This window comes from Numenius arquata, chromosome 2 (assembly GCF_964106895.1).
Source record: "Numenius arquata chromosome 2, bNumArq3.hap1.1, whole genome shotgun sequence".
Taxonomy (NCBI): domain Eukaryota; kingdom Metazoa; phylum Chordata; class Aves; order Charadriiformes; family Scolopacidae; genus Numenius; species Numenius arquata.
In genome coordinates, this window is record NC_133577.1 from 58,576,724 (window position 1) to 58,598,281 (window position 21,558).

Here is a 21,558-nt window from a genome sequence, read left to right on the forward strand (position 1 = left end):
TTGTTTGGTTTTTACCGAAAGAAAGATCGGTAAATAAATCTGCAACTGAATTGTAACATTTGGAACTTTCAAAGTCTGAAATTTGACTTGAAATAGTTAAATATTTCCTTCTTATCTACAAGTGGAGCTTTCTTAAGAGGCTTAATTTTTCTCATTAATAGAGAAGAAAAAAATATACGTGTGAGTATTAAAGAAAGTCAACAGTGCTTCCATACTGCCAGAAACCAATCTCAGTGTTTAAACGTCACTCATACTCTAATTGCAAATTTCCTAGAGAGATCAATCCTTGCTAGTTGTCTTTGATGTCTTTTTAACTAGTGATTCTCAATAGACGTCACTGATTCCTCTAAACCATTTAAACATAAAGCAAATGCAAGAAACATTTTTTGATTAGTGGATCTTTTCCTTGAAGAAGCTCATTGCTTAATATTCTAGCAAAATGGTAGTGTATTGTTTTTAAGATGGCCTAAAAATTAAAAGCCGAAGCTTTAAACTTCGGTATCTATCACATGATAATGAAATCCATATTTTGGTCCCTGCATGAGTTGATTAATTTCCTCTGCTGCAGTTCCTTATTCATATCAGCGGGATCAGAGGGCCCTCAGGGATTCAGAGAGCCATTCCTTTGTTTAAATGTTACTGTCTTTTATACAAGTAGAACTGGAAGCCCTTTATATTTTTATAAGCTGAAATCAACCTTATTTATTGCATAGACTGTGTGCTACTAATAAGATTTTACAGAACTTCTTGTATCTAGAGCTGGATGAGCTCTTTAGCAAATTAACAACATACATGCATATGGGTCTCCCGACACTTTCGGAGTCTTCCTGCGTGTTGTCTTTCCTACGCCCTCCCATGTTCAATGCAGGCTATTGTTGCGTTTCACAATTATTCATAGTCTGCTCAAGCCATTGTAGAAACACTCATCCTGCATCAGTTCTGCAGGGTTAGGATTGATCGTAGAATGCTTAGGAGCTGTGTGTTTGATCGTGGATTGGTCCTGACAATAACCTTGCACGTGTATGGCGCTGTGTTGAGAAATTCTTTGTAAAGTTGGGAAAATAAGTGAGTAGTATCCCTTACCGAACAATAGCTGATCTTGCAAAATTTCCAAATGTTCTCCTTTCTTTGCTGACTATGTGTTGTCCCATACTCTCACAAGAGACTTATTCAATATGAGAGTTCATTTTCTACGTATTCTTACACCAGGCATACGTAAGCAGATACCCTGCAATTTTCCCCTGTTCTGTTTTGGTTGCAGCTTGTTGCTGTTCTTCTGTCCTAAAATTGCTGAGAAAGAAAGTACAGTCAGAATTGGAGGACATTGTCACTGAGCAATCATATTATTTTTTTCTGTCTACGTTTCTCTAACTGGAATATAGTAGTTATTTACTTGTGCATGAAAGTTAAAGTGTGCACCTATATACAGTAACTTCCTCAGCTAGGAAATTGTATACTGCAACACAGGAGATTAATTTAAAAGTCTATACTGCATTTTCCCAGGCCTACCGAATAACTCCTTAAACTATCATAAAATGTTAATAGACGTGCACGACATTAAAATGTAGTTTTTTCCCCCCTCGATTGATGCTTACCCTTGAAATATCCATGAATACCCATGGAATATCCGTGAATACCCATGAAATATCTAGTCAAAATTCAAAAATGTTTCTATGCACTTTTTTTTGACTAAAGCTTAGAGCGTTGCATCAATGCAAGCCTGGCGTATACAATTTGATATACCTAACGTTTTCTCTTCTGCTCAGACTTGGAGCAGATTAAGACAAGAACAGCGAAAAAAGTGGAGGATGGGCAAACTGCTCAAAAGCAGCATCGGCAAGTTAGGTCGCTAAGCCAAAAAGAGAAGGGGTTGCTGCTAAACGTTCGGTGCAGTGCAATATTAAATAGCCACCGGAATGCCTGGTGTGTCTGAATGTCTTTCTGCCATCGAGTGCCAGTGAACCGGGAGGTGAATTGCTGCCTGCTGTGTAAATGCCGGACAGTGCGAGCACGAAAGTCTGAGTCAGTTGAAACCTAAGTGGGAGGGCGTTGTGAACCTACCTCTGGAGGGCTGAGAATCCCACGCAATGGGTAGTGTTTTCCTCTGAGCTCGTCATGGCATCTGGTGATGTCAGGTGGTCGGGTAAAAGGAAGGATTTGCTGAGTGTTTCCTACGGCTGTCGGCATAGTTTAGTGATGTGACCTGTGAATCAAAGTTTCTGCTTCTTATCGCATAGGATTAGAAAAGAAAAAAATAAAGGGAGTTAGTCGAGTGTATGAGAAGGTGGTTAGGGAAGCCAACAAAGGCAGTTATTTACAACTTCTGTTTGAGCTGTTTCTCAAAGAATTTGTGCATGATTTTTCCATTTTGTACAGTTTACATTGGGACAGGTTGCTCCATGGTACGTGTGGATGCAGCTATTTGGAGGGAAGCTCAAACGCTTCTCGAGGCCTCCCAGTTGTTGTGATGGTGGAAGCTATAACATTTTCCAGAATAAGAGACACCCTCCCCACCCCCAGTAAGGCTGAGTTCCTTTTTTTTCTTTTTTCACTTGGAAACATGCCATGTTTCCAAATCATGAAAGAGTATTTCCTTTTTATCATTTTAAATCCAAATCTTGGGGTCCTAGCGCATTGCGAGTCATAAAGTGTGGATCCAGAAATCTTCCAGAACTCTGGAGTTTCCCAACCATTAATGTTTCATTGTCTTATAAAGGAGAATTCCCTTCACATTCTCAGAGCATTCATTGTTTAAAATACTCTTTATGATATACCATCAATAGTCTGTTTTCTAAAATAAACTGTTACAATCTCCAAATGTGATTTTTTTTTTTTTTCATAATCCCCACACTGTGCTGTCCCAGCTGCATGAAGGCTGATTCCATTGAATTAAATGCCACAGAAGCAATTTGAAATGTTCTTTTAATTCACGGCAAGTACTCACTTGCAGTGACTTCACGCTGGGTGGAAAGCTATTAGCGAGCATACCGGTTTGAAGTTCCTACTTAAAGTACAGTTTGAACTAAAAGTGACTGCCAGCTAGTTACCGGTACTCCGTGTTTTTTGTGAATATGCAGGTATGTTGAAAAGCTTTCTCTCTTTTGTGTGTGTTTGCTCTGCAATTAATATCCCATGTATCCTTTGGGATATAAGAGGGTTTCCTGCTGCAGCAGAGCCGTGTGTTCAGTCTCCTAAGCGGTCCTTTGCAGTCCTGTGTCCCGGTGTAAATATTTCGTGAGCTATTAATCTCACGGAATAACAATACCACCTGACGGACATACTTGTGAAGAGCACAAAGTTTACACGAGCTTGAATGTTTAATTCCGCTTCAGTCGCGCTGCTGTCGTGGCTGAGGCGTGCTCGTGTGGTACTGCAGAGAAGCTCGCCCCACCGGGACCACTTCTCTTTGGTGCAAGCAGTGAGCTTCGTGTTTCAAAATCTGTCAGTTGGCAGCGCCTCTGTGGAGCAAGGAAACTATTTAAAAAAAAAAGAAATTGAAGAAGGTAGCTGGAGGAGTGTCGTGGTTTCGGCCGAATTTACCGAAACCAGACCGACAGATGGCCCTTCCTCCCCCGCCCCCCCGCCAAAAGAGAGAGAGAGGAGAGAAAGAGATAAGGAGATTCAGAAGTTTAGAATGAACTAAACTACTTTAATGAAGAATTAATATTAAAATAAAAATAAAGAAGAAAATAATGAAATAGATACAATATTTATACAAAACCGTGTCAATCTCCCAGGATGACAGTCACGTCACCGGCAGGCACTGGGGAAGTCCCAGACTGGACTCAGCGATGGATGGGAACTGGGTTCCAGCTCTGGAGTCAGGAACACACGGATCGGGATCAAAGGTAGATGAACAGACAGAGTCCTCTCTGGACATCGGCCATCGCAGGAAGGGGCTGACCCTTTGATCCCTCAGCTTTTATACTGAGCGTGGGGCAGATGGGATGGAATACCCCAGTTGGTCAGGTTTGGGTCACCTCTCCTGTCCACTCCTCCCCACTGATGTGACCCCTCTATGTTTTTTCCGTTTCCGACCCTCTAAGGGGGCAAATAAGGAAATTGGCTGCCCTTGGTTGTTATGGCAGTAAGTATAGGTAAGGGCCTCTCTGTACACCATCCCTTGGCATGGAGCACAAACATTGGGCTTATCACTCTCAGAACGAGCAGTTTTCTCCACAATATGCCGTTAATTTCAGAGAGTTAGAGGAGGCCTAGCTAGGATATAAAGTTACAGAGCAGAAAATTCGTTTGGTTTTACTTCAAACTGGGACAAGGAGCAATTTCATAATTAGATGCTGTCTCTGTTTCTACTGTAATAATTGCATTGTAATCAAATATTGGGGTTTGGTAGTATCCGAGTCCAGAATTTGAAATACCATTATCAGCTTATTTATTGATACTCATAATTATCATACACAGAAAGTGTATGATACATACCTGCAGTCAGTCTGGCAGGGGCTTCATTCTGATCTGTTCACCAGAATGACTGCAAGTGTGCAAATACCTGTCCCTCTGCTTTGTGACAGCACTGCCATAGAGGCAGGGGTTTGGGCTTGCTTCTTGCTGAACGTTTCACACGTTATTTCACATATTAGTGGAATATAGAGAATTTTGTTCGAGTTGTATCTAACTCACATTTAGCAAGTCTCAGTGGAACATACATTGTGATTCTGACAGATTTTTGCACGTGTGAAATACAGCTTTCATCAGTTTCACAAAAGTGCTTTCGTAATATGGCTTTGCGTGAGCACGGAACGATTTAGGAATTGTATGACATCCAGTGAATCTGCCAGTCAAGTACCGATGTGGTTTCTAATACGTTAAAATGCATACATCTTCCAGCCCAAACCGTTCATTCAAGACTTACGATGTGGAAAAGATTTTCTTTCTTTCCAGCACTCACACACAGACATTTTCGTTCTAATCCACGTGTCTTCTGTTTCTCAACACAACAAAATTAGATCTAAACTGTTAAAATTTTACATGCATTTCAAACTTTGTGCAGTTATTTCAATCAATAACTACAGTCTGAAAGGCCAGGCTGAGAATAGGTGTATGATGGAAAAGGTCTGAAGCTCTGAATTACTACAGGCAAGACCTTTTAGAAAACAATGCGCCCAATTTTAAAGGAAATGGGCTCAAAAAAAAGTCCATCTTTTATTTTTCACAATGTTCAATTTTCACTGAAAAACCCCAAACCCAAAGCATTTTTTGGTGAAAACAGTTATTTTCCCAAGAAAATAACAATTACAAGGGCAGAAAGAAGAACGTCGGTTGTCTCCCTGTGGTGGCGCAGTGTAGGAGGTAGGCTGAAATGTCCTCTCTCTTTTAGGAGGAGCAGCCGTGATCCTGACAACTCTAATGGTCATTACCTTGCCGTCAGTCGTTTCTCCTTGCTCTGGGTTCCCATACTCAGGCTAGGGCAGGACTGGAGCATGTTGGTGGGGAGGAGTGAGTGAAAAGCAGGTAACCACAGCTGCCTTCCGCATCTCCCCGTAGAGAACATGCCACCCCCTTACACGGATGTTTTTTGGAGACGGTTGCCGTCAAGCTGTCATATCTTGACAGCTCCGTAGGAGGAACAAAAGGCCCACCAGACCGAAGATGATTTGTAAACAATGAAGAAGGAGCATTTGCCACCCTGTCATGTCTGACAGTGTGAAAAAACCAGGTCCACGTTACCTGTGGTGACACGCAGAGAGTTATCCTTTAAAGTGTCAGCCGCTTCCTTATGCAAAGGTGCAAGAAAAGCTGAATTTGGCTTCTCATTAACTCTTGGGGTTTTGCTGTCTCCATAGGACAATTAGTAGAACAACGCCCTTCTCATCAGGATGCTGCCTTCTCAAAAGGGACAGTAAAATCACAGCATCGCTTGCAAATTTAAAATGCTTATTTAAAAAACCATTTTATTCTAATTTATGTTCTCAGTGTTTTCAATGTTTTTGACGTCTTCAGCGTTAAATCAGAGGCTGAATACTGTAATTTTTCCTGTTTTCCCAGTAAGAACTTGGTTGCTGATTAAAGTCTTTGGCAGGGAGTGGGCAAAAATTAATGCATTAACAACCTAACAATGAAATCCAAGTGAATTAGAGTAGCATTATCTAAAATAAATTATATTTTGTTAGTACTGTGTAATGTTCTTTTAACTGATGACAATGACTTATTTCTGCTTAGATGAATGATGAAACTAATCAGTGAATTGCTGGATAGATGCTTTGTTAAATTAGTCCCATATTCAATTGGGAGTCTTTAATCTATTGCTTTGTGTGCTTATTTGTCATTGAATTCACAGGGGGGATGTGCAGGTTCTTCTTTCATTTACATGAATATGAAATAGAACATCTTCATTGATTATCAGTGGAGTTTCATTGTGTTAAACCAGGGAAAAGGAGACAACAGGGCCTTTCTGTCTTTGGTTTTATTTGGAGATGCCTTTCAAGAACCACCTTATGAAATCCTTTTAAAAATTATTTGAAACATACTTTTAAAGGGAATTCATTCCACTTATTTCTGATGTGCAAGGTGGTTTTAGTTCACAGTATTTGCAAATCCTATGGTAATGATTGCTTAAAAATGGAGGTGAGTTGGTCATTTATTTTTACACTTTCTCTGTCACAGTAGATGAACTGATGCTGTGCTATTTTTTCTAGTCCACCCACAAGACTCTGAATGTTCGTTAAAATTTTATGAATGAAGAAAATAACAAATGTGTTGACAATGAAAATAACAGAATTTCAGGAAGCGAATATTGGAAAAGCTTTTGTTACAACGTTACAGCCCAAAGCCAGCATTTTTCAGGCCAGCTTACAATTTGAAGGAGAAAAACAACTGGGCTTTTTGTGAGCATTTAGCATAAATGACAGTTGGGTCCCCACAATGTGAGAATTTATATGCTGTTAACTAAGAACTGATGGTTTGCCTATCAAGGAGTTACACTGTGGGAGGTAAAGAAGGAAAGCATGAGAAGGTTTTTTAAAAGTCCTGTGAAACATATTTTGCCAGCCATAGAAACCTAGAAGCAAACTTGGGTTTACTATATCGTATTATCTCCAAATAGCACCATCGCCTTAAAAATATAACGCTCTTGATTGAAAATTGCCTCTTACTGAAATTACAAGTAATGCCCAAGTGTATTTTGCAAAAAAGTAAAACCTGTTTAATGCTGGGACGAGTTGTAGCGTTCTTCTAACCCTTCAACTCCAACGTAACATTCAAAAAATCTGGCAGATCACCCACACCATGAAGATAGCCCAAGATCGATTGGCATGAGGAAACCAATAATTATTGGAGTCCATCTTCAATGATTTTTACCCATAGAGGAAAAAAATAACTCCAGCTTCTGATAATGAATTAAATATTACATTCAACCTTAAATCCACAGGGTATACCCTGATAAGCCAGCAGTAGGAACAGCTAGAGGATTCAGGGAAACATCTTGAAAGCCCAGTTGTGATGTGGAAAGCTACTAACAAGCTGAGCCATTCTACTGCGTGTTAGGGCTGGAGCTTCCTTTTGGTTAATTACATTGCGATTTTGCTTAAGCTGTCTGCACCTCATATTTTGGGCAGCCCAAAGGAAGGAATGAGCTGAATGCTTATGGGAAGTCACAGAACGAAGCCCACAGAGTTTTGGCTTTGAAGAGCCTCTAAGTACCTTTATCTGTGCTCTCTGTCCTGTGCGCATCCTTTGGCTGTGGAGGGGAGGGAAGCGTACCGTCCATACCCATGTCCCCTGCAGCGGGTTGGTTATGCTGCTGCTAACTAGGTTACAGGATGGCGATTTCCCAACAGTTTCAAAGCCCAGGACCCTCTTCCTTTGAAAGAGTGGAAAAGAGAAGTGCCTTTTGCAGAGAGTCAAAGGAAGCCAAATGTTTTGTAGTCTCTTACGGGCAACACTTGAGTTTAAGATTTGTATGATTTGTATACGGCCAGGCGGTTTCTTTGAAAAACAGGCTCAAGGCAGAGTTCCTGAAACACCCCTGGGGTCTGAGCGGGAAATACAGAGCTGTGATTCGCGTGTTTGAAGAAATGTGCAAGAACAAATGCAAGTTTTTCCCAGGTCATCCTAGGCAGTTGCTCTTCATTAAGCTAAAAGCAGCTGTAATCCCACCAAGCAGCAGGGTCACTTAATCCTTAGGCCTTTACAAACCCCGCTACCGCTATGGTACTGGAACTGGGTCTTTTGCGTAACGTCTGTAGCAAGTTTGTAAGTATGGTCTTTTGGAAGCTGCATCTGTTGAACATTTTAAGCTAAATGGTGGGATGTGGACTGTGCCATGTCTTGAATTTCCAGTACTTTAGTTGGGGAGGCAAAAGCTTCTGTGGGCTCTTGTGGACATGATGGTTTTTCAGACAGAACTATGTTCAGCCTCATTTTTCTACAATGTCCATAGAGCGAGTGGATTTCTTCACAAGTTAGGCAGAAGGACAACCACCACAGTGATTTTTTCTGGTCCTCCTACTTTCCCTTGGCTCCCCCAAATCACCCTGGCAGCCCTGACCTCGTTCTTTTGTTTCTTGGGCTCTCTGATGGACAAGAGTTTCAAAGGCTTCACATGCTTTTGGAGACAAAAGTATGTATGCAAATGACAACTAATGTTATCGTCCTTGAGCATAACAGGATATAAGTCTACCTTGAAGGACAGCAATTCATCCCAAGCAATATCAAAAGCTGTTTGCAACTCACAGCATTTTGAAGCATTTAGTAACTCCTAAATGTTTATTTAGGAGTCTCGTCAAGGGTCTGAAGTCATTCAATATGTACTAAAGCCACGTAATTTATATGATGGTGCGTCCACAACTCTTAAAAGCAAGAGGGAATGGCTGCTGCCTTTGTCTGCGCTTTGTCGCAGCCTTGGCTTTGTGTAAGTAGCTCTCTTGGAAGGAGCTTTGATATATCTTGAATGAGAAAGGTACTGTTATTCATAAAACATCCCTCTTCTACATTTCCTCCTGTTCCCACCCTTCCACCCCCCCTTACTGAGCATGTGAGCTCTCATTTGGTCAGGGTCACCTCAGAGATAAGATGTCCTTTGAATTTAAAGATACGCTCCTAGTTCAATAACTGTGCAAATTAAGAAATGTTCTTGAGAAGGCAGATGCAGGACAAGAATGCAGCTGCGTATTCAGTATTGCTCTGCTCTGCTGTCACTGCGTTCCTAAGGATGGCCGGACCTCAGAAAACTAGAATTTATTTTTCTGCTTTAGCTTTAATGTTTTTGATTAGAAAGCAGGTTGTGGCTTTATACCAGCTGAATGGAATCTAGTTTTCTGAGAAAAAAGATAAAGCAAATAAATCTAAGGAAGAATAGAAACAAGACATTAGAAATACGTCCTAACAAATAGAAAGTTTGTGCTTCTACACTGGGTCTGTTTTCTGGACCACGTACGCTGTCATAATGCCTGCTGAGTACACGATGCAATGTTAGACATTGCTCTGTACACGTAAGCAAGGACAAGTGCTGCTGCCATTCTGCATTGTTCTCCTGGAAAGGAGAATTGTTTTGTGATGCTGCATCCTGTCACCGTGACGTTTGCATTCTCGGAGGCCTGGGCAGTAACTCTCTGTACTGCAAAGTCAGGTTTTGACAGGTTTGGTAAATAATAAATCCCTGCACAATTTTTTTGCATGAGAGGAATATTAACTTTTGTATTGTAGACAAATTCCATTCTGTAACTAAATCACACTACTTTAAATTCACATGTCTTTCCACTACCTTTTTTTTTAATATGCTGGGCTGCACTGATGCACTGTGTGATGTTTAAATGACTGTCACGACCTCACTAAAAGTGAATGACTTGGCACTGACAGGAAGATGTCCCACCCCTAGTTTTGAGATCCTCTGGAATGAAGAAGACTATACGGATGTAATTGATTACTGTGTTTGGTGCGCAGGGTAGCATGACAATTTGACCTTGCGCTTTTATGCCCTGCTAAGTGGCTACAAGAGTTCATTTGTTAAAATGGTCCCTTTCTAATTTTAATTTATGCTGTGTCTGGGCAGCTGAGTGTTTAAGGAGCTGCTGTCAAGCTCTAAATATCTTTGCCCAAGGCTTCGGAGTGACCCGTCCCAGCAACACAACCATGGAGAGAGCCAGGGCGACTCCTGATTCCCAGTGCCCTTCTGCCATCGGCTCGTTCCCTGTCCCTTCCTTCCTTTCTTCACCAGAGCTGTCTTTTTGTATCAGCTCAGGAAGGTTACTTCCATGGATTTTTTTTTTTTTCTTTTTTTTTTTTTTTCCCCTGGTTGTATTAGTTCCCCTGTGTTCCTGTAGCTTGGCTAGAAGGCTTGTTCTGACCTGACTGCCTGGCTTGGTCAGTATGTGCATTAGGACTTTAGCCAGTTTTGGTTTTGCAGAGGTGATGTTATCTTCTGTGTCACGTTTGTTGCGTCCTGGTTTGGGGAATGGGGATAAGAACTGTCCTATGTCTACTTACGAGCTAATTTCTATACTTTTTTTTTTTGCCCCTAGCTCCGAATTCATGCTTTTCTTTCATCACTTTAAGCCCTGCCAGCTCCCTGGGTTCTACATCTACAAAGATGCATGTGTTCTCCTCTGTAAAATAGGTCCTTGTTTTGTGTTGCTAGGCTACTCCCTTCCAGCTGCCACTGAAGAAATGCTCCGTGGTGGGAAACGGTGGGATCCTGAAAAAGAGCGGCTGCGGCAAACAAATAGATCAAGCAGATTTTGTCATGAGGTAAGACACAAACCTCAATGACACATTGTCTCCCCTCCCCACTGCTAAGTCTTGGACTTTTCAAAGCTATTCAGTTGCGCTTAATCAATTATAATTTGCCTTGTTGCCCCTCACCACTTTGCAGGATGCTTTACACAAGTGATTTGGGTAAAAATACGAGGAGAGGCAAAAAGAGGGTTTCGACTGGCTTCTGCACGTGTGTGTGTGTGTGGTGCGGGGGGAATCTGCAGATGGAGGGGTTAAGGTTGTGACAGATTGCGCAGCGTTACAGAGGGGGACCGAAGAGCTGCTTTTCTCTTTAATTATGCAGTCTTGGGCAGGGTCTCATCCTGCAACGTGCTCTGTCTCTGCAACTCCCGAGTGCCGTCATATGCAACCAATTGAACACCAGGTGAGTCGGTATTGACTTAGCCGGCAAGGCTTAAATAACAAACAAACTAAACAACCTAAAACGTTCCTGTCTTTTTCTTCTCTCAAGACTGATTTCTGGCTGACTGTCTGAGGAAAGGCCAAACCTCTTTCCTTGATGCAGGTTTTTGGGATTCCTCACATTTCGTTTCCCTCCAGCCTTCCTGAAGTTAGAAGAACCTGTCAGGAGGGATGTTGAACCAGCCACTGCTTTCGTGATTGAATTTGGCACTTTCTAGGTCTGCATTCTTTCAGGAAGAAAGACAGAAATTAGTTCCTCCCTGTTAAACATGAACAAGAAAAACATTGTGGGGGAGAAACTGGAGGAATGCTCCCAAAGAGATGAGAAATTAAGTTTCTTTGGGTTTTGAGACGGATGCATAATGAGCACCCACTTTAACAAGTCCCCCTTTTAGATCTTGATGGCTTATTATGAAGCCATACAAATTTGCTGCAAACCAAACACTATTACTGTAATTTCTGGTTTGCATCTCAAAGACTGAAAATGCCTTTAATGTTAAAGCAAAGAAACGCAACAAACTAAAGGCAAGAGGGAACGTATACTTAGAGCATTCACGGAAGAGGGGTAAGGCACAGGGGCAGAGAGGCAGCGTGCTGATTGCCATTACTGCAAAACTCCTCAGGTGTTCCACAGGCTAAATATAAGAAACTGCAGGATATGTACCGTGGTAACGTTATCTAGATGCAATGAGAATTTGAAATGCTGTAGGAGCAATCAGTAACAAAAACAATAGAAACTTTTTTTAAAAAAACAGCAGTTGTTGTAGCTTGATCAGAAAAATCCTTTTCTCTCCAGGGAGGGTAAAACAACCATTATCTATACAGAACTTAGTTTGAATTAGAAATAAGTGATCGGGAAAATCCTGCAAAAATCCCAGTAGCTGCCTGCAAGCTGTGTTGTATTAGTGATGTGCATCCATATTTATGGAAAGTGTTTCAGTTCTTTTGGGTTAGAAGCTAATATACCACTGGGATAAAATATTTTTATAGCAGGTGAGAGACAGGATTTAGTTGATCTTTTCTAAATCTGATTTCTATAACTTGAGAGCTGAAAGAGAAAGAGCACAATAGAGACTTGCATAACGTTTCATTTTTTAAAAAAAGAAATTTGTGTAATATCGTTAGATATTTCTGCGCTATGAAATGTCATGCCAAGCTTTGCCCGTGTTCTTTTCTTCCACTCATGGGTTTTGATTTCACTTAAGTGTATTTCTGTAAGCTCTGTCACATGGCTGCAGCCATCTTCTTTGATATATTGTGATCACTAAGGTTAATTAATGAGTTTAAACTCGTCTCGTTGCTGAGCATCTTCTACAAACAGTTGTACCAATGTAGAGATTAAAAGAGCAGCAGTTTTCAGCCCCTAAGGCATAGCACACTGCATCTGCAATGAAAAAGGTGAATGGCATATGGTCCACATATTTAGGTAGCCTGGTTATAGTAAGTTCTTCTTCTGATATCTGACTGGTTTTCAAGTTTGTAATCCTTATTTCTAAGAAAAAAAATTTATTTACCCACTCCCTTCCTGCTAATGTTTATTTTAAGAGAGAAGTGTTGGGTACTAATCCCTAAGCAATGTTTCTGTCTGTATTTTGACAGAAGAGACACGTTTTCTTGGCACTAGATTTTAGAGAAATATTTCTGCATCTCACAGTTCTCCTTTTCCCCAGTCACTTTCCATGGCTCTGCTGTGGTTTGTACGTCTCCCAAAGAGAGGGTTTCTCTCCGTAAAATAGCAGGGGATTGCAGGGAGTTCTCCAAGCTGATTGCTGGTGAATTTATTCCAAAACTAGAAGCAACTTGTCACTATTTCATAGAACCATAGAATGGTCAGAGTTGGAAGGGACCTTAAAGATCATCTAGTTCCAACCCCCCTGCCATGGGCAGGGACACCTCCACCAGACCAGGTTGCTCAAAGCCCCATCCAGCCTGGCCTTGAGCACTTCCAGGGACGGGGCATCAACAACTTCCCTGGGCAACCTGTTCCAGTGTCTCACCACCCTCACAGCAAAGAATTTCTTCCTAATACCTAATATAAATCTCCCCTCTTTCAGTTTAAAACCATTGCCCTTCGTCCTATCGCTGCACTTCCTGACAAAGAGTCCCTCCCCATTTCTCCTGGAGATCCCCTTCAGGTACTGGAAGGCCGTTATAAAGTCTCCTCGGAGCCTTCTCTTCTCCAGGCTGAACAATCCCAACTCTCTCAGTCTGTCCTCGTAGGAGAGGTGCTCCATCCCTCTGATCATCTTCGTGGCCCTCCGCTGGACCCGTTCCAACAGGTCCATGTCCTTCCTGTGTTGAGGACTCCAAAGCTGGACACAGTTCTCCAGGTGGGGTCTCACGAGCGCAGAATAGAGCGGTAGAATCACCTCCCTCTACCTGCTGGCCACGCTTCTCTTGATGCAGCCCAGGATGGGGTTGGCTTTCTGTGCTGCCAGCGCACATTGCCCGCTCATGTTGAGCTTCTCATCCATGAACACTCCCAAGTCCTTCTCCTCAGGGCTGCTCTCCAGCCATTCCCCGCCCAACCTGTATTTGTGCCTGGGATTGCCACGTCCCAGGTGCAGGACCTTGCACTTGGCCTGGTTGAACTTCATGAGGTTTGCACGGACCCACCTCTCAAGCCTGTCCAGATCCCTCTGGATGGCATCCCTTCCCTCCAGCGTGTTGACCACTCCACACAGCTTGGTGTCTAGTGGCTGTTCTGGTTTGGAAAGGCCAAGTTGTTATCTTCTAATCATGCTGTGCCATGCCGTCTAGCCATATTAGCCCAGGTGGAGGAGGGGAGGTTAAATACGGCAATTTGGGGTTTACAGACAAGTCCAGAGAAACATGGCTTTCAGCTGCCTTACGGAATTATTGTCCTGATGTTGGCCAAAGTGCCACAAAGGAATAACAATGAATGCTTGTGATTACATACTCACATTAGTTCCTAGTGTTTAATATGTGTGCATATATAACATTCTAAAATAGCTAGGTAGTCACATAGCATCTACCAAATGCACATGCATCAGCCAAGTTGCCTGGATTCTCTGCTGCTGCGGGGCATGGACTTCTGTCTGGGCCAAATCCAGAAGAGCTATTTCTGCCCAGTGAAGGTTGAAGGATCCCTCTCGTTTTACCCTTGTTGCTGTTTCTACCTATTGAGTTGGAAGATCTCAGGTGTGAAAAAGGCACACATAGACTGCTGTGCCTGTTGATTGTTTTTTTTCTTTCCCCCAACTAAAGGCTGCATCTAAGTGATATTGGTCTTGTATAGAGACAAATACGTTTCATTCTTCCAGTTAGGCTCATGTCAAAAATTCTGGCCTGAAATGCCGTCCTGGTACTTCCTTCTTTCCTGCACATTCACGTGCTTACTCCTCAGTACTAGGAGCAAAAGTAAGATAATTAAAAAGACCTTTCTTATGATGAATCATCTGTTTCTTGGTGTATTCCTCACTGTCACATCACTCGGCACTCTGCTGACCTGTTCAAGAAATTAATCTGAAAGGCCAAGAAGCTTCTGTCAACCAACTGGTTTCTTACTGAGTTTCCTCTAGATATTCGGGCTGTTTCTTAATATTTCATGCAGAACAAGCTGGGAATGAGACTTACTGATGAAAGGAATTAGGTGTGTTTAAATAATGCATCTAGGACTGGCTGTGAAAGAAATTTCATTATTGAGATGTTAAGATAATAAAAACTAGGGAGAGATCTTGGTCCTTCATAGTGATTTAAATAAACGTCAATCAAAAATGGCTTCTTAAAAGCATACCCTATGGGTTTCTGTTTATTCAATTCAGAGAGCATCTTACTGTAATCTGCCAGAGGTCATTTGTGCCATCTTTCTCCTCTGAGGCAAATCACCTATAGATCTTGCTTCACAAATATTTGTTTGACCTGCCATTGAAAACTGCTACTGACAGGATTTCTACAACCTCTCCAAATAGGAGTAATCTGATTAATTTGTATACTATCCAGTGCAGGTGCAGGAAGCAACCTATTGCTGCCTTTATTTATTTATCTATCTATTTATTATTTTATTTTAGGTAAACCTTTCTCAATTTTTAAGGTTTTATCATTCTTTATGTCTGGGAATTAAACTTCCCCTATGCTTCTACTCTGTCTTTTTTTTCTTCTCGGCGATTGCATTTTCTGAAACCTCTTGTTTTGATTCCTCTTTTCTGGCTTCCTTTTAAGTTCTCTTAAATTGTGGTAGAACAAACAAGAAGCTCTTTCCTCACTGAGATCTCAATACGTTGTGCACATATTAACAAATGTGGTCGTGAAAAGGAGAAAACTTCCCTGGAAATTTTATTTTTCATGGTGAACACGGTAGAGTTCATCTATGTTCCATATAGGTGAGGCTTTGCTGTCTTTCTCCTTGGCATTTCCTGACGATGTGAATTCAAGAATATGTTTTTGAGAGCTGCTATTTGTATGCAAATATATGCAAATAGCACCACTGTGGTTTTTTTTCTTAGGGAGTGTGGGATGTTTTGCACTAACTAACTAACATTGCAGGGAGGATACTGTGTGCACACTAGTGCCCTCTCTGGGCACTGGCATTGCACAAAAACGTAACACGGGGAGGTGCAGCCAGGACTTGGTGCAGCCTTGTTTGCTGCACTCTGCTGTTGCAAGCGCCTGGATCCCTTCTCTGGATGCTGCAGAGGTCAGTGAAAATGCTAACGGAGGCGGTGACTGCTGTGGAAGCAAGGGCTTTCCTCGTGATGAGGCTGATTTTCCCAGTGTGGAGGAAGGGTATGGCAACCTGTAGCGCAAAAACCCAACAGCTTCTGCAGTAGCCCCTGGAAACTGCTGTAAAAACTGAACTGTAGCTCACTTCCCCAGCTCCCACCTCTCACTAATGTCGGAACTGGGCCTCTGAATTACTCCGATAAAAAAATTGGATAAGCAACTCATTGTTGGCTTCAAGGGTTTTGTGGCTGACGCCAGCTGCCTGGAGGATGCACGCAGAAGTGGAGTGCTACAGAGAGTTTAATGGAGAAGACAGTGAGAAAAATGATGTATCATAGAATCATAGAATGGTTTGTGTTGGAAGGGACCTTGAAGATCATCCAGTTCCAACCCCCCTGCCATGGGCAGGAAAGAGTAACTTTCCACTAGACCAGGTTACTCGAAGTTCCATCCATGTTGGCCTTGAACCTGGCCATCTTCACCTTGACCATGGACATCTTCACAGGTGTAAGATGTGCAGCAAAGAGAGCTGTGTCTCCCTGGTGCTGGGAGGAGAAGTCATGAACATGAAACAACAACTCTCTGCGCCGCAGCCTGTCCTCTTCCAGTGCTGGGGCCTTGTCCTCTGTGGCGGTGGTTGTCTGCAGAGCTTAAAGCAACCGGAGGCTGCTTGACCCTCTTCTTTAGGGTCAGCATTCGCTCAGGACGTGCTCTCGGTAGGAGCAGGGAGAGGCAGGAGCTGGTGCCCGAGCGTGCCCCTCGCCTTTCCCTACCTCGTGTGCTCCTTCTCTGAGCTGCGCTTTTCCAGCGTGCTGCAGAAAAACAATGAAACCAACACATGCAAATAGGGATGTCCTGATTTGATGGTTGAACTTAAAAAATGGAGGTCAAATTTGGTTATGGTAGAGCTCAAAACTTTTTTTTACAAAAGAAACAACAACCCCAACAAAGCAAGAAACTGAAAGTCTTTTCCTGAAAAAATTCCAAATTCTACTTGTTTCTGAGAATCCCATTTTCATTTTTGCACTAAAAATGTTGTTTATATCTTTGATGTTAAAAGTTGGACAGATTTGAAATGAAAAATATTTTGACACCAATTTTGGGTGCAATTTCTATGTATTGAGTAGATTTCTCCTGAGTGTAATTTTTGGAGCAGTGCATAACTGTTTGAATGTATTTTCATCTTTATCTGCTGTGCCTGCCACCTTTTCCTAGGTCTTTACCGCGGAGCATTCGGGCCTGTTCATTGTCTGGAAGTTTCTCTCTACTTCGTTTTTTCTTGGAGTCTCGACTCTCTGCTTTCCAAAGTAAATTTGCTCAGTCACTTTCTCTTTATTATAGTGTCACCCTGCCCACCAGAACAAGGCTGAGCAGAACTGAGGTATACATATTTAATTAGCCACTTACAATTTTTTCCTCTATGATTTCTTGGTAAATTCTCTCTGCTGAAGATAGCCAGCAGTGTAATGTTAAAAAAGCCAGTCACCCATAGTTTGCAAGGCCTGTAATGCGCGTAATACCCCGGAGTGGTAACAGTCTGGAGCCTGATACTGGTAACAAGACAGAACAGAGTTCAAAAAAGTCTTTCCTATAGGTAGTAACGGCCTCTCCCACAGCCTTTCAGCTTGTTGGAAATTCCAAGTCTGTGTCTTTGTTTTTGCAAAAAGTTTTATTTTGAAATTTCCCCACAGTCTGGTACAAAAATATCCTGTTGTGCTAATAGGTGTGGTACGGCAGAGAATATCTGTAGCTTGGTTTTTACATTTTCTGACAGCTTGCGCTATTTTTTTAATAAAAAAAAGTAAAATGCCTGCAAACTTGCAAATTAAAAAAGACTGAGGTTGAAGCCTGTCCATCCTGCATGTCATTTAAAATCTTGCCTGTCTTTCTATACACAGGTGCAACCTTCCTCCTCTGTCCAGTGAATACAGCAAGGACGTTGGATCGAAAACCCAGCTGGTGACTGCAAATCCCAGTATAATTCAGAAGAGGTAGAGACCATATTGTTCCTTCTCTGGTTGGTGGAAACAAAAAGAAAAATGCTTCGTCTGTATTATAGATATTAGTGCATCAGAGTTATATTCTTAACGATCTTTTGATCCCAGAAGAGGATCTGGAAAAGATGAAATAGGCAATGGTTTGGTGTTAGGTGAAATAATTCAAGACTAAACTCCTGATCCTTTCACTGTAAGCAGGGAAACTAAGGGACTCTGGCTTTTACCGAGTTATTTCTTGTACCACGCTCCCCTCAGGGCTTCCAGCTCCCTCCCTTTACCATGGGCTGGGCACACGCCAGAGGTGCTTTGGCTGCTCCCAATCCAGGCATTTGCTGATGCATGGCCCAAACTACTATGGTGGCCAGGCCAGCTGGCTGCCGCATCCCACAATTAATGAAGATGCTAATTCGGCTTTCTCTTTGCTTCACCACTGATAACCTCTGGGTCCTTACTGTCTTACTATTATTTGTTTGATACCGACTTACAGGTACAAAAGTGGTTAGGATGGAACTGATTGGCAGGCTGTGATCGTCCAGGCCTTGCTTTCTTAGGAAACTGGGACAAATTCTTGTTGTTTATGAGAGTTGGTTGAAATTTTCCAAATGTCAGTAGCTGATGAGAGAGGGGAAGAGGGATGGGAAAAAATAAGTCAATGCTATCTCTCTGATTTTGTCTTGCTGAATTTTAATTGCTATGTTATTTGTTTATCACCCAGAATGAGGTAGGCTGTTCTCAGGCAGAACAAGGTCTGGTAGTAACTTGCCATGCTCACTGAAAAACAGAGAGAAAAGGCATAAACCGAGGGAATGAACAGGAAATGATTAGGCATAAAGAAATATATAATGTGGGTACTGGGAGGTGAAGGATGGTGACAGGAACAAAGCAGGGAAATAAAATGAATAATAGAAAGCCAGGTGTTTTAGAAAGAAGAAAAGCACAGGCTTGGAAATGGATGTTTGGTGGTATTTAAATGTAATATTTTTCCTCTCTATCAGGAATTGAAGGGTTCTTTAGTTTTGTATGTGGAAAAGATGACAGTCTTTGACAGAGTAGAAAAGAGAGGGTGAGCAAGAGGGAAATGGAGTGGCAATCAGCTTCAAGAGCTGATCCCAGGCAGAGAGTGTCTGAATAGGCGAAGGCGCAGAAGTGCTTGTGGGATGAGATCAAAGCAAAACCAAGCAGAATTGGCAGAGGATGGCACCAGGTGCCAGGCGAGAAGAGGGAGCTGCTCAAGGCAGTGGACCTGAAGATGGGGAATCTGAAAATCTGGTGGGACATAGATGGCTAATGAGGTTGATTTAACAAGATCAGTTTGGCCGTGGCATTTTGGATAAAATGAAGAGAAGCAACGTGAAACGTGAAGCTTACAAAGGATTTTACATCTGTCAAGGCAGAGAATTATTAAACTCATGGATATTTATTTTGCACCCTCCCCTCCATCAAGGCCTAGAGTGGAAATCTTGCTGTACTTACTGTTTTTGAGCAGAAGAGAAAAAGGAAAAAGTTTTAGTGATGCTACAGGGAGACTATGAATCTACACTAAAGAGACTGTGGAGTTATCTAGCAAGAAGGAAGGGGTGAGCAGATGGTTGAAGATGCAGATGGAGAGCGTGAGATGCTACTTTGTGAGAGGGGAATATCACAAGGAGGGAGTGGAGGGGGAGGGAAATGGGAAAAGAGAAAGGGCAGAAGGAGTAGATGGGCCACAGGAAACAGGATTGTGTTCAATATCAGTTTTCAAAGTGCGTGGATGATAACAGCGATGCAAGGCCTTTGATGAGAAAGTAATGTGGGATGTATATGCATGTGTATTGATTAGGAGGAGTTATACAACCAGTAACTGAGAATGACACAGAGAACAAATTCATAGCACTGAAAACTGGCAGAAACCTCCTCTGAGGCTTGGAGCTCTTGAGGGATCTGACACTTTACTACCTCTGTCTGGTTAGGAAGAGATTATTTTTTTTTTTAAATGATGATTTTACTGTGTGCTATTCAAACTCATTATTTTACCTCCTGTGTGTTAAGTTAGAATTGGAAAAAAAGATGAAAGCTTGGAAGTTAAAATAGAAAAAAGACTACTACTCTTGTCAACAAATAATCCATTTCTATGGAAAGAAGCTTTTAAAGGAATTGAGACTGCTTATAAGTCCAGACTTTCATGAAATTCAAGGGCATTCAGATTGGTGACTGATACGTATCTGTTTCTAAGCTATAAGTTAACTAGCTTCACATATTATTCATTATCATTCTTCCCCTTTCCTCTTGTCCTTACTTTAAGTAGGTTGATATTGATGAGGCTTGACATCTCAATTATCTCTCAAGTGTGTTATGGCAGATTTAGTGAATTGGTCCTGCAACACCATTCATGGCTTCTAAAAGATTTATCCTTACCAGATAATTTATGATGAAGCATGTTGGATAGGGCAAAGTTTTTATACCAAGTATGTAGAAGCAATTTTCCGTGTAGTTTTAAAACCAGAATGATTGCCTTTCGAAAACGAATTTGTTGGCAGTAATTATTGCAGGTTGATATCTGAGCTACCATCATTTTCCTCTAGACTTAAAGCCTTAGGATGGGAGAGTCAAGATTTTAATTTGGGAGTACACTGAATTTAGAGATTTTTTTCTCAGCATTGTCTTCTACAAAACTTTGAGTAGGCAAATAATAATGAAAGAATTAGAGATCAAGTTCCTACTCTGCTTTCAGCAGGAAATACGACTATGCAAGCAGCACAAGTTTTCACTTGTAAAATACTGTGCTCAGTTCTCATTTGGGTTTGAGAAATGATGAGGAATTTCCTACCCTAACTTTGCTTCATATAATACAGGAGTACTGACAATGGAGGTATTATAACAGAAATTTGCCCAGCTGATTAAGAGGACTTGTGATGACTGCCCCAGTTTCTTTTTTTTGTCTAAAATATTTCATGGGCATCTCCAATTAATATTGGAACGTACGGTCCTCTGAGCCTGTGTAACAATTCTTCTTTCACTTTGCATTCAAACTTTACTTCTCTGTCAAACCCTGGTTTGAGGTCGCAACAGGGATTGAAATGTTTCATAAAGCTACTTCTGGGGCTACTGCGACCTCTTCCACCCTCTATCCCCCGATATGGTTGAGGGACTGCAAAAAGGTTGGTATCTTTGATGTTTGCAGTTCATTCCCCTGCCACCATAGTCAGCTTGGCCTTATCTGTAGGGGCACACTTTGCAGGCAGAAGATTATCCTATATTTGTCCCGGTTTTAATTTTATTTCCATGAGTAGCTGCTGTAAGTCACTGCTAGGAAAGAGGCAGTGCAGTAGCGAGACCTGTGACGTGCCGATTGCTGTTAGTAGACTTAGTGAAAAAAAATCAAGAAGGTTGATATTCGGAACACTTGCCTACAGCTGTGGAGAGGGACTAGGCAGTGGATCACACGTGAACACAAAAGTGCTTGAATAGGTAGTGGTGATTCTTGATAAATGGCAACAGATTTTGAGTAAGAAATACAAAGAATTACTGTTTGGGATGTGGATATTCTGTTTCTGAAGTCACTGACTCTGGGCTATTTAAGAGAAACAAATTATAGCAATTTCTTTCCATCTTCAACAACTCTTGCAAATGTCATATAATAATACCCATACCTTTTGTCTAAACTTTTAATTAAATTTGCAAACAAATGCTCTTTGCAGCAATCTTCCTTTCTGGTCACCATGTCTGCTTACTCTGTCTAACCCACGCACACACAGAGCATCATTAATGT

General features: G+C 41.7%; 1 protein-coding gene across 1 annotated transcript in view; it reads left to right on the forward strand.

Moving 5' to 3' along the window:
• Positions 1-21,558, forward strand: part of ST8SIA1 (ST8 alpha-N-acetyl-neuraminide alpha-2,8-sialyltransferase 1) — a 139,358-nt gene that overhangs the window by 65,701 nt on the left and 52,099 nt on the right. The window contains exons 3-4 of the mRNA XM_074168830.1: positions 10,592-10,701; positions 17,712-17,804. Coding sequence (XP_074024931.1) covers positions 10,592-10,701; positions 17,712-17,804 — 203 coding nt within the window. The remainder of the gene's footprint in view (positions 1-10,591; positions 10,702-17,711; positions 17,805-21,558) is intronic.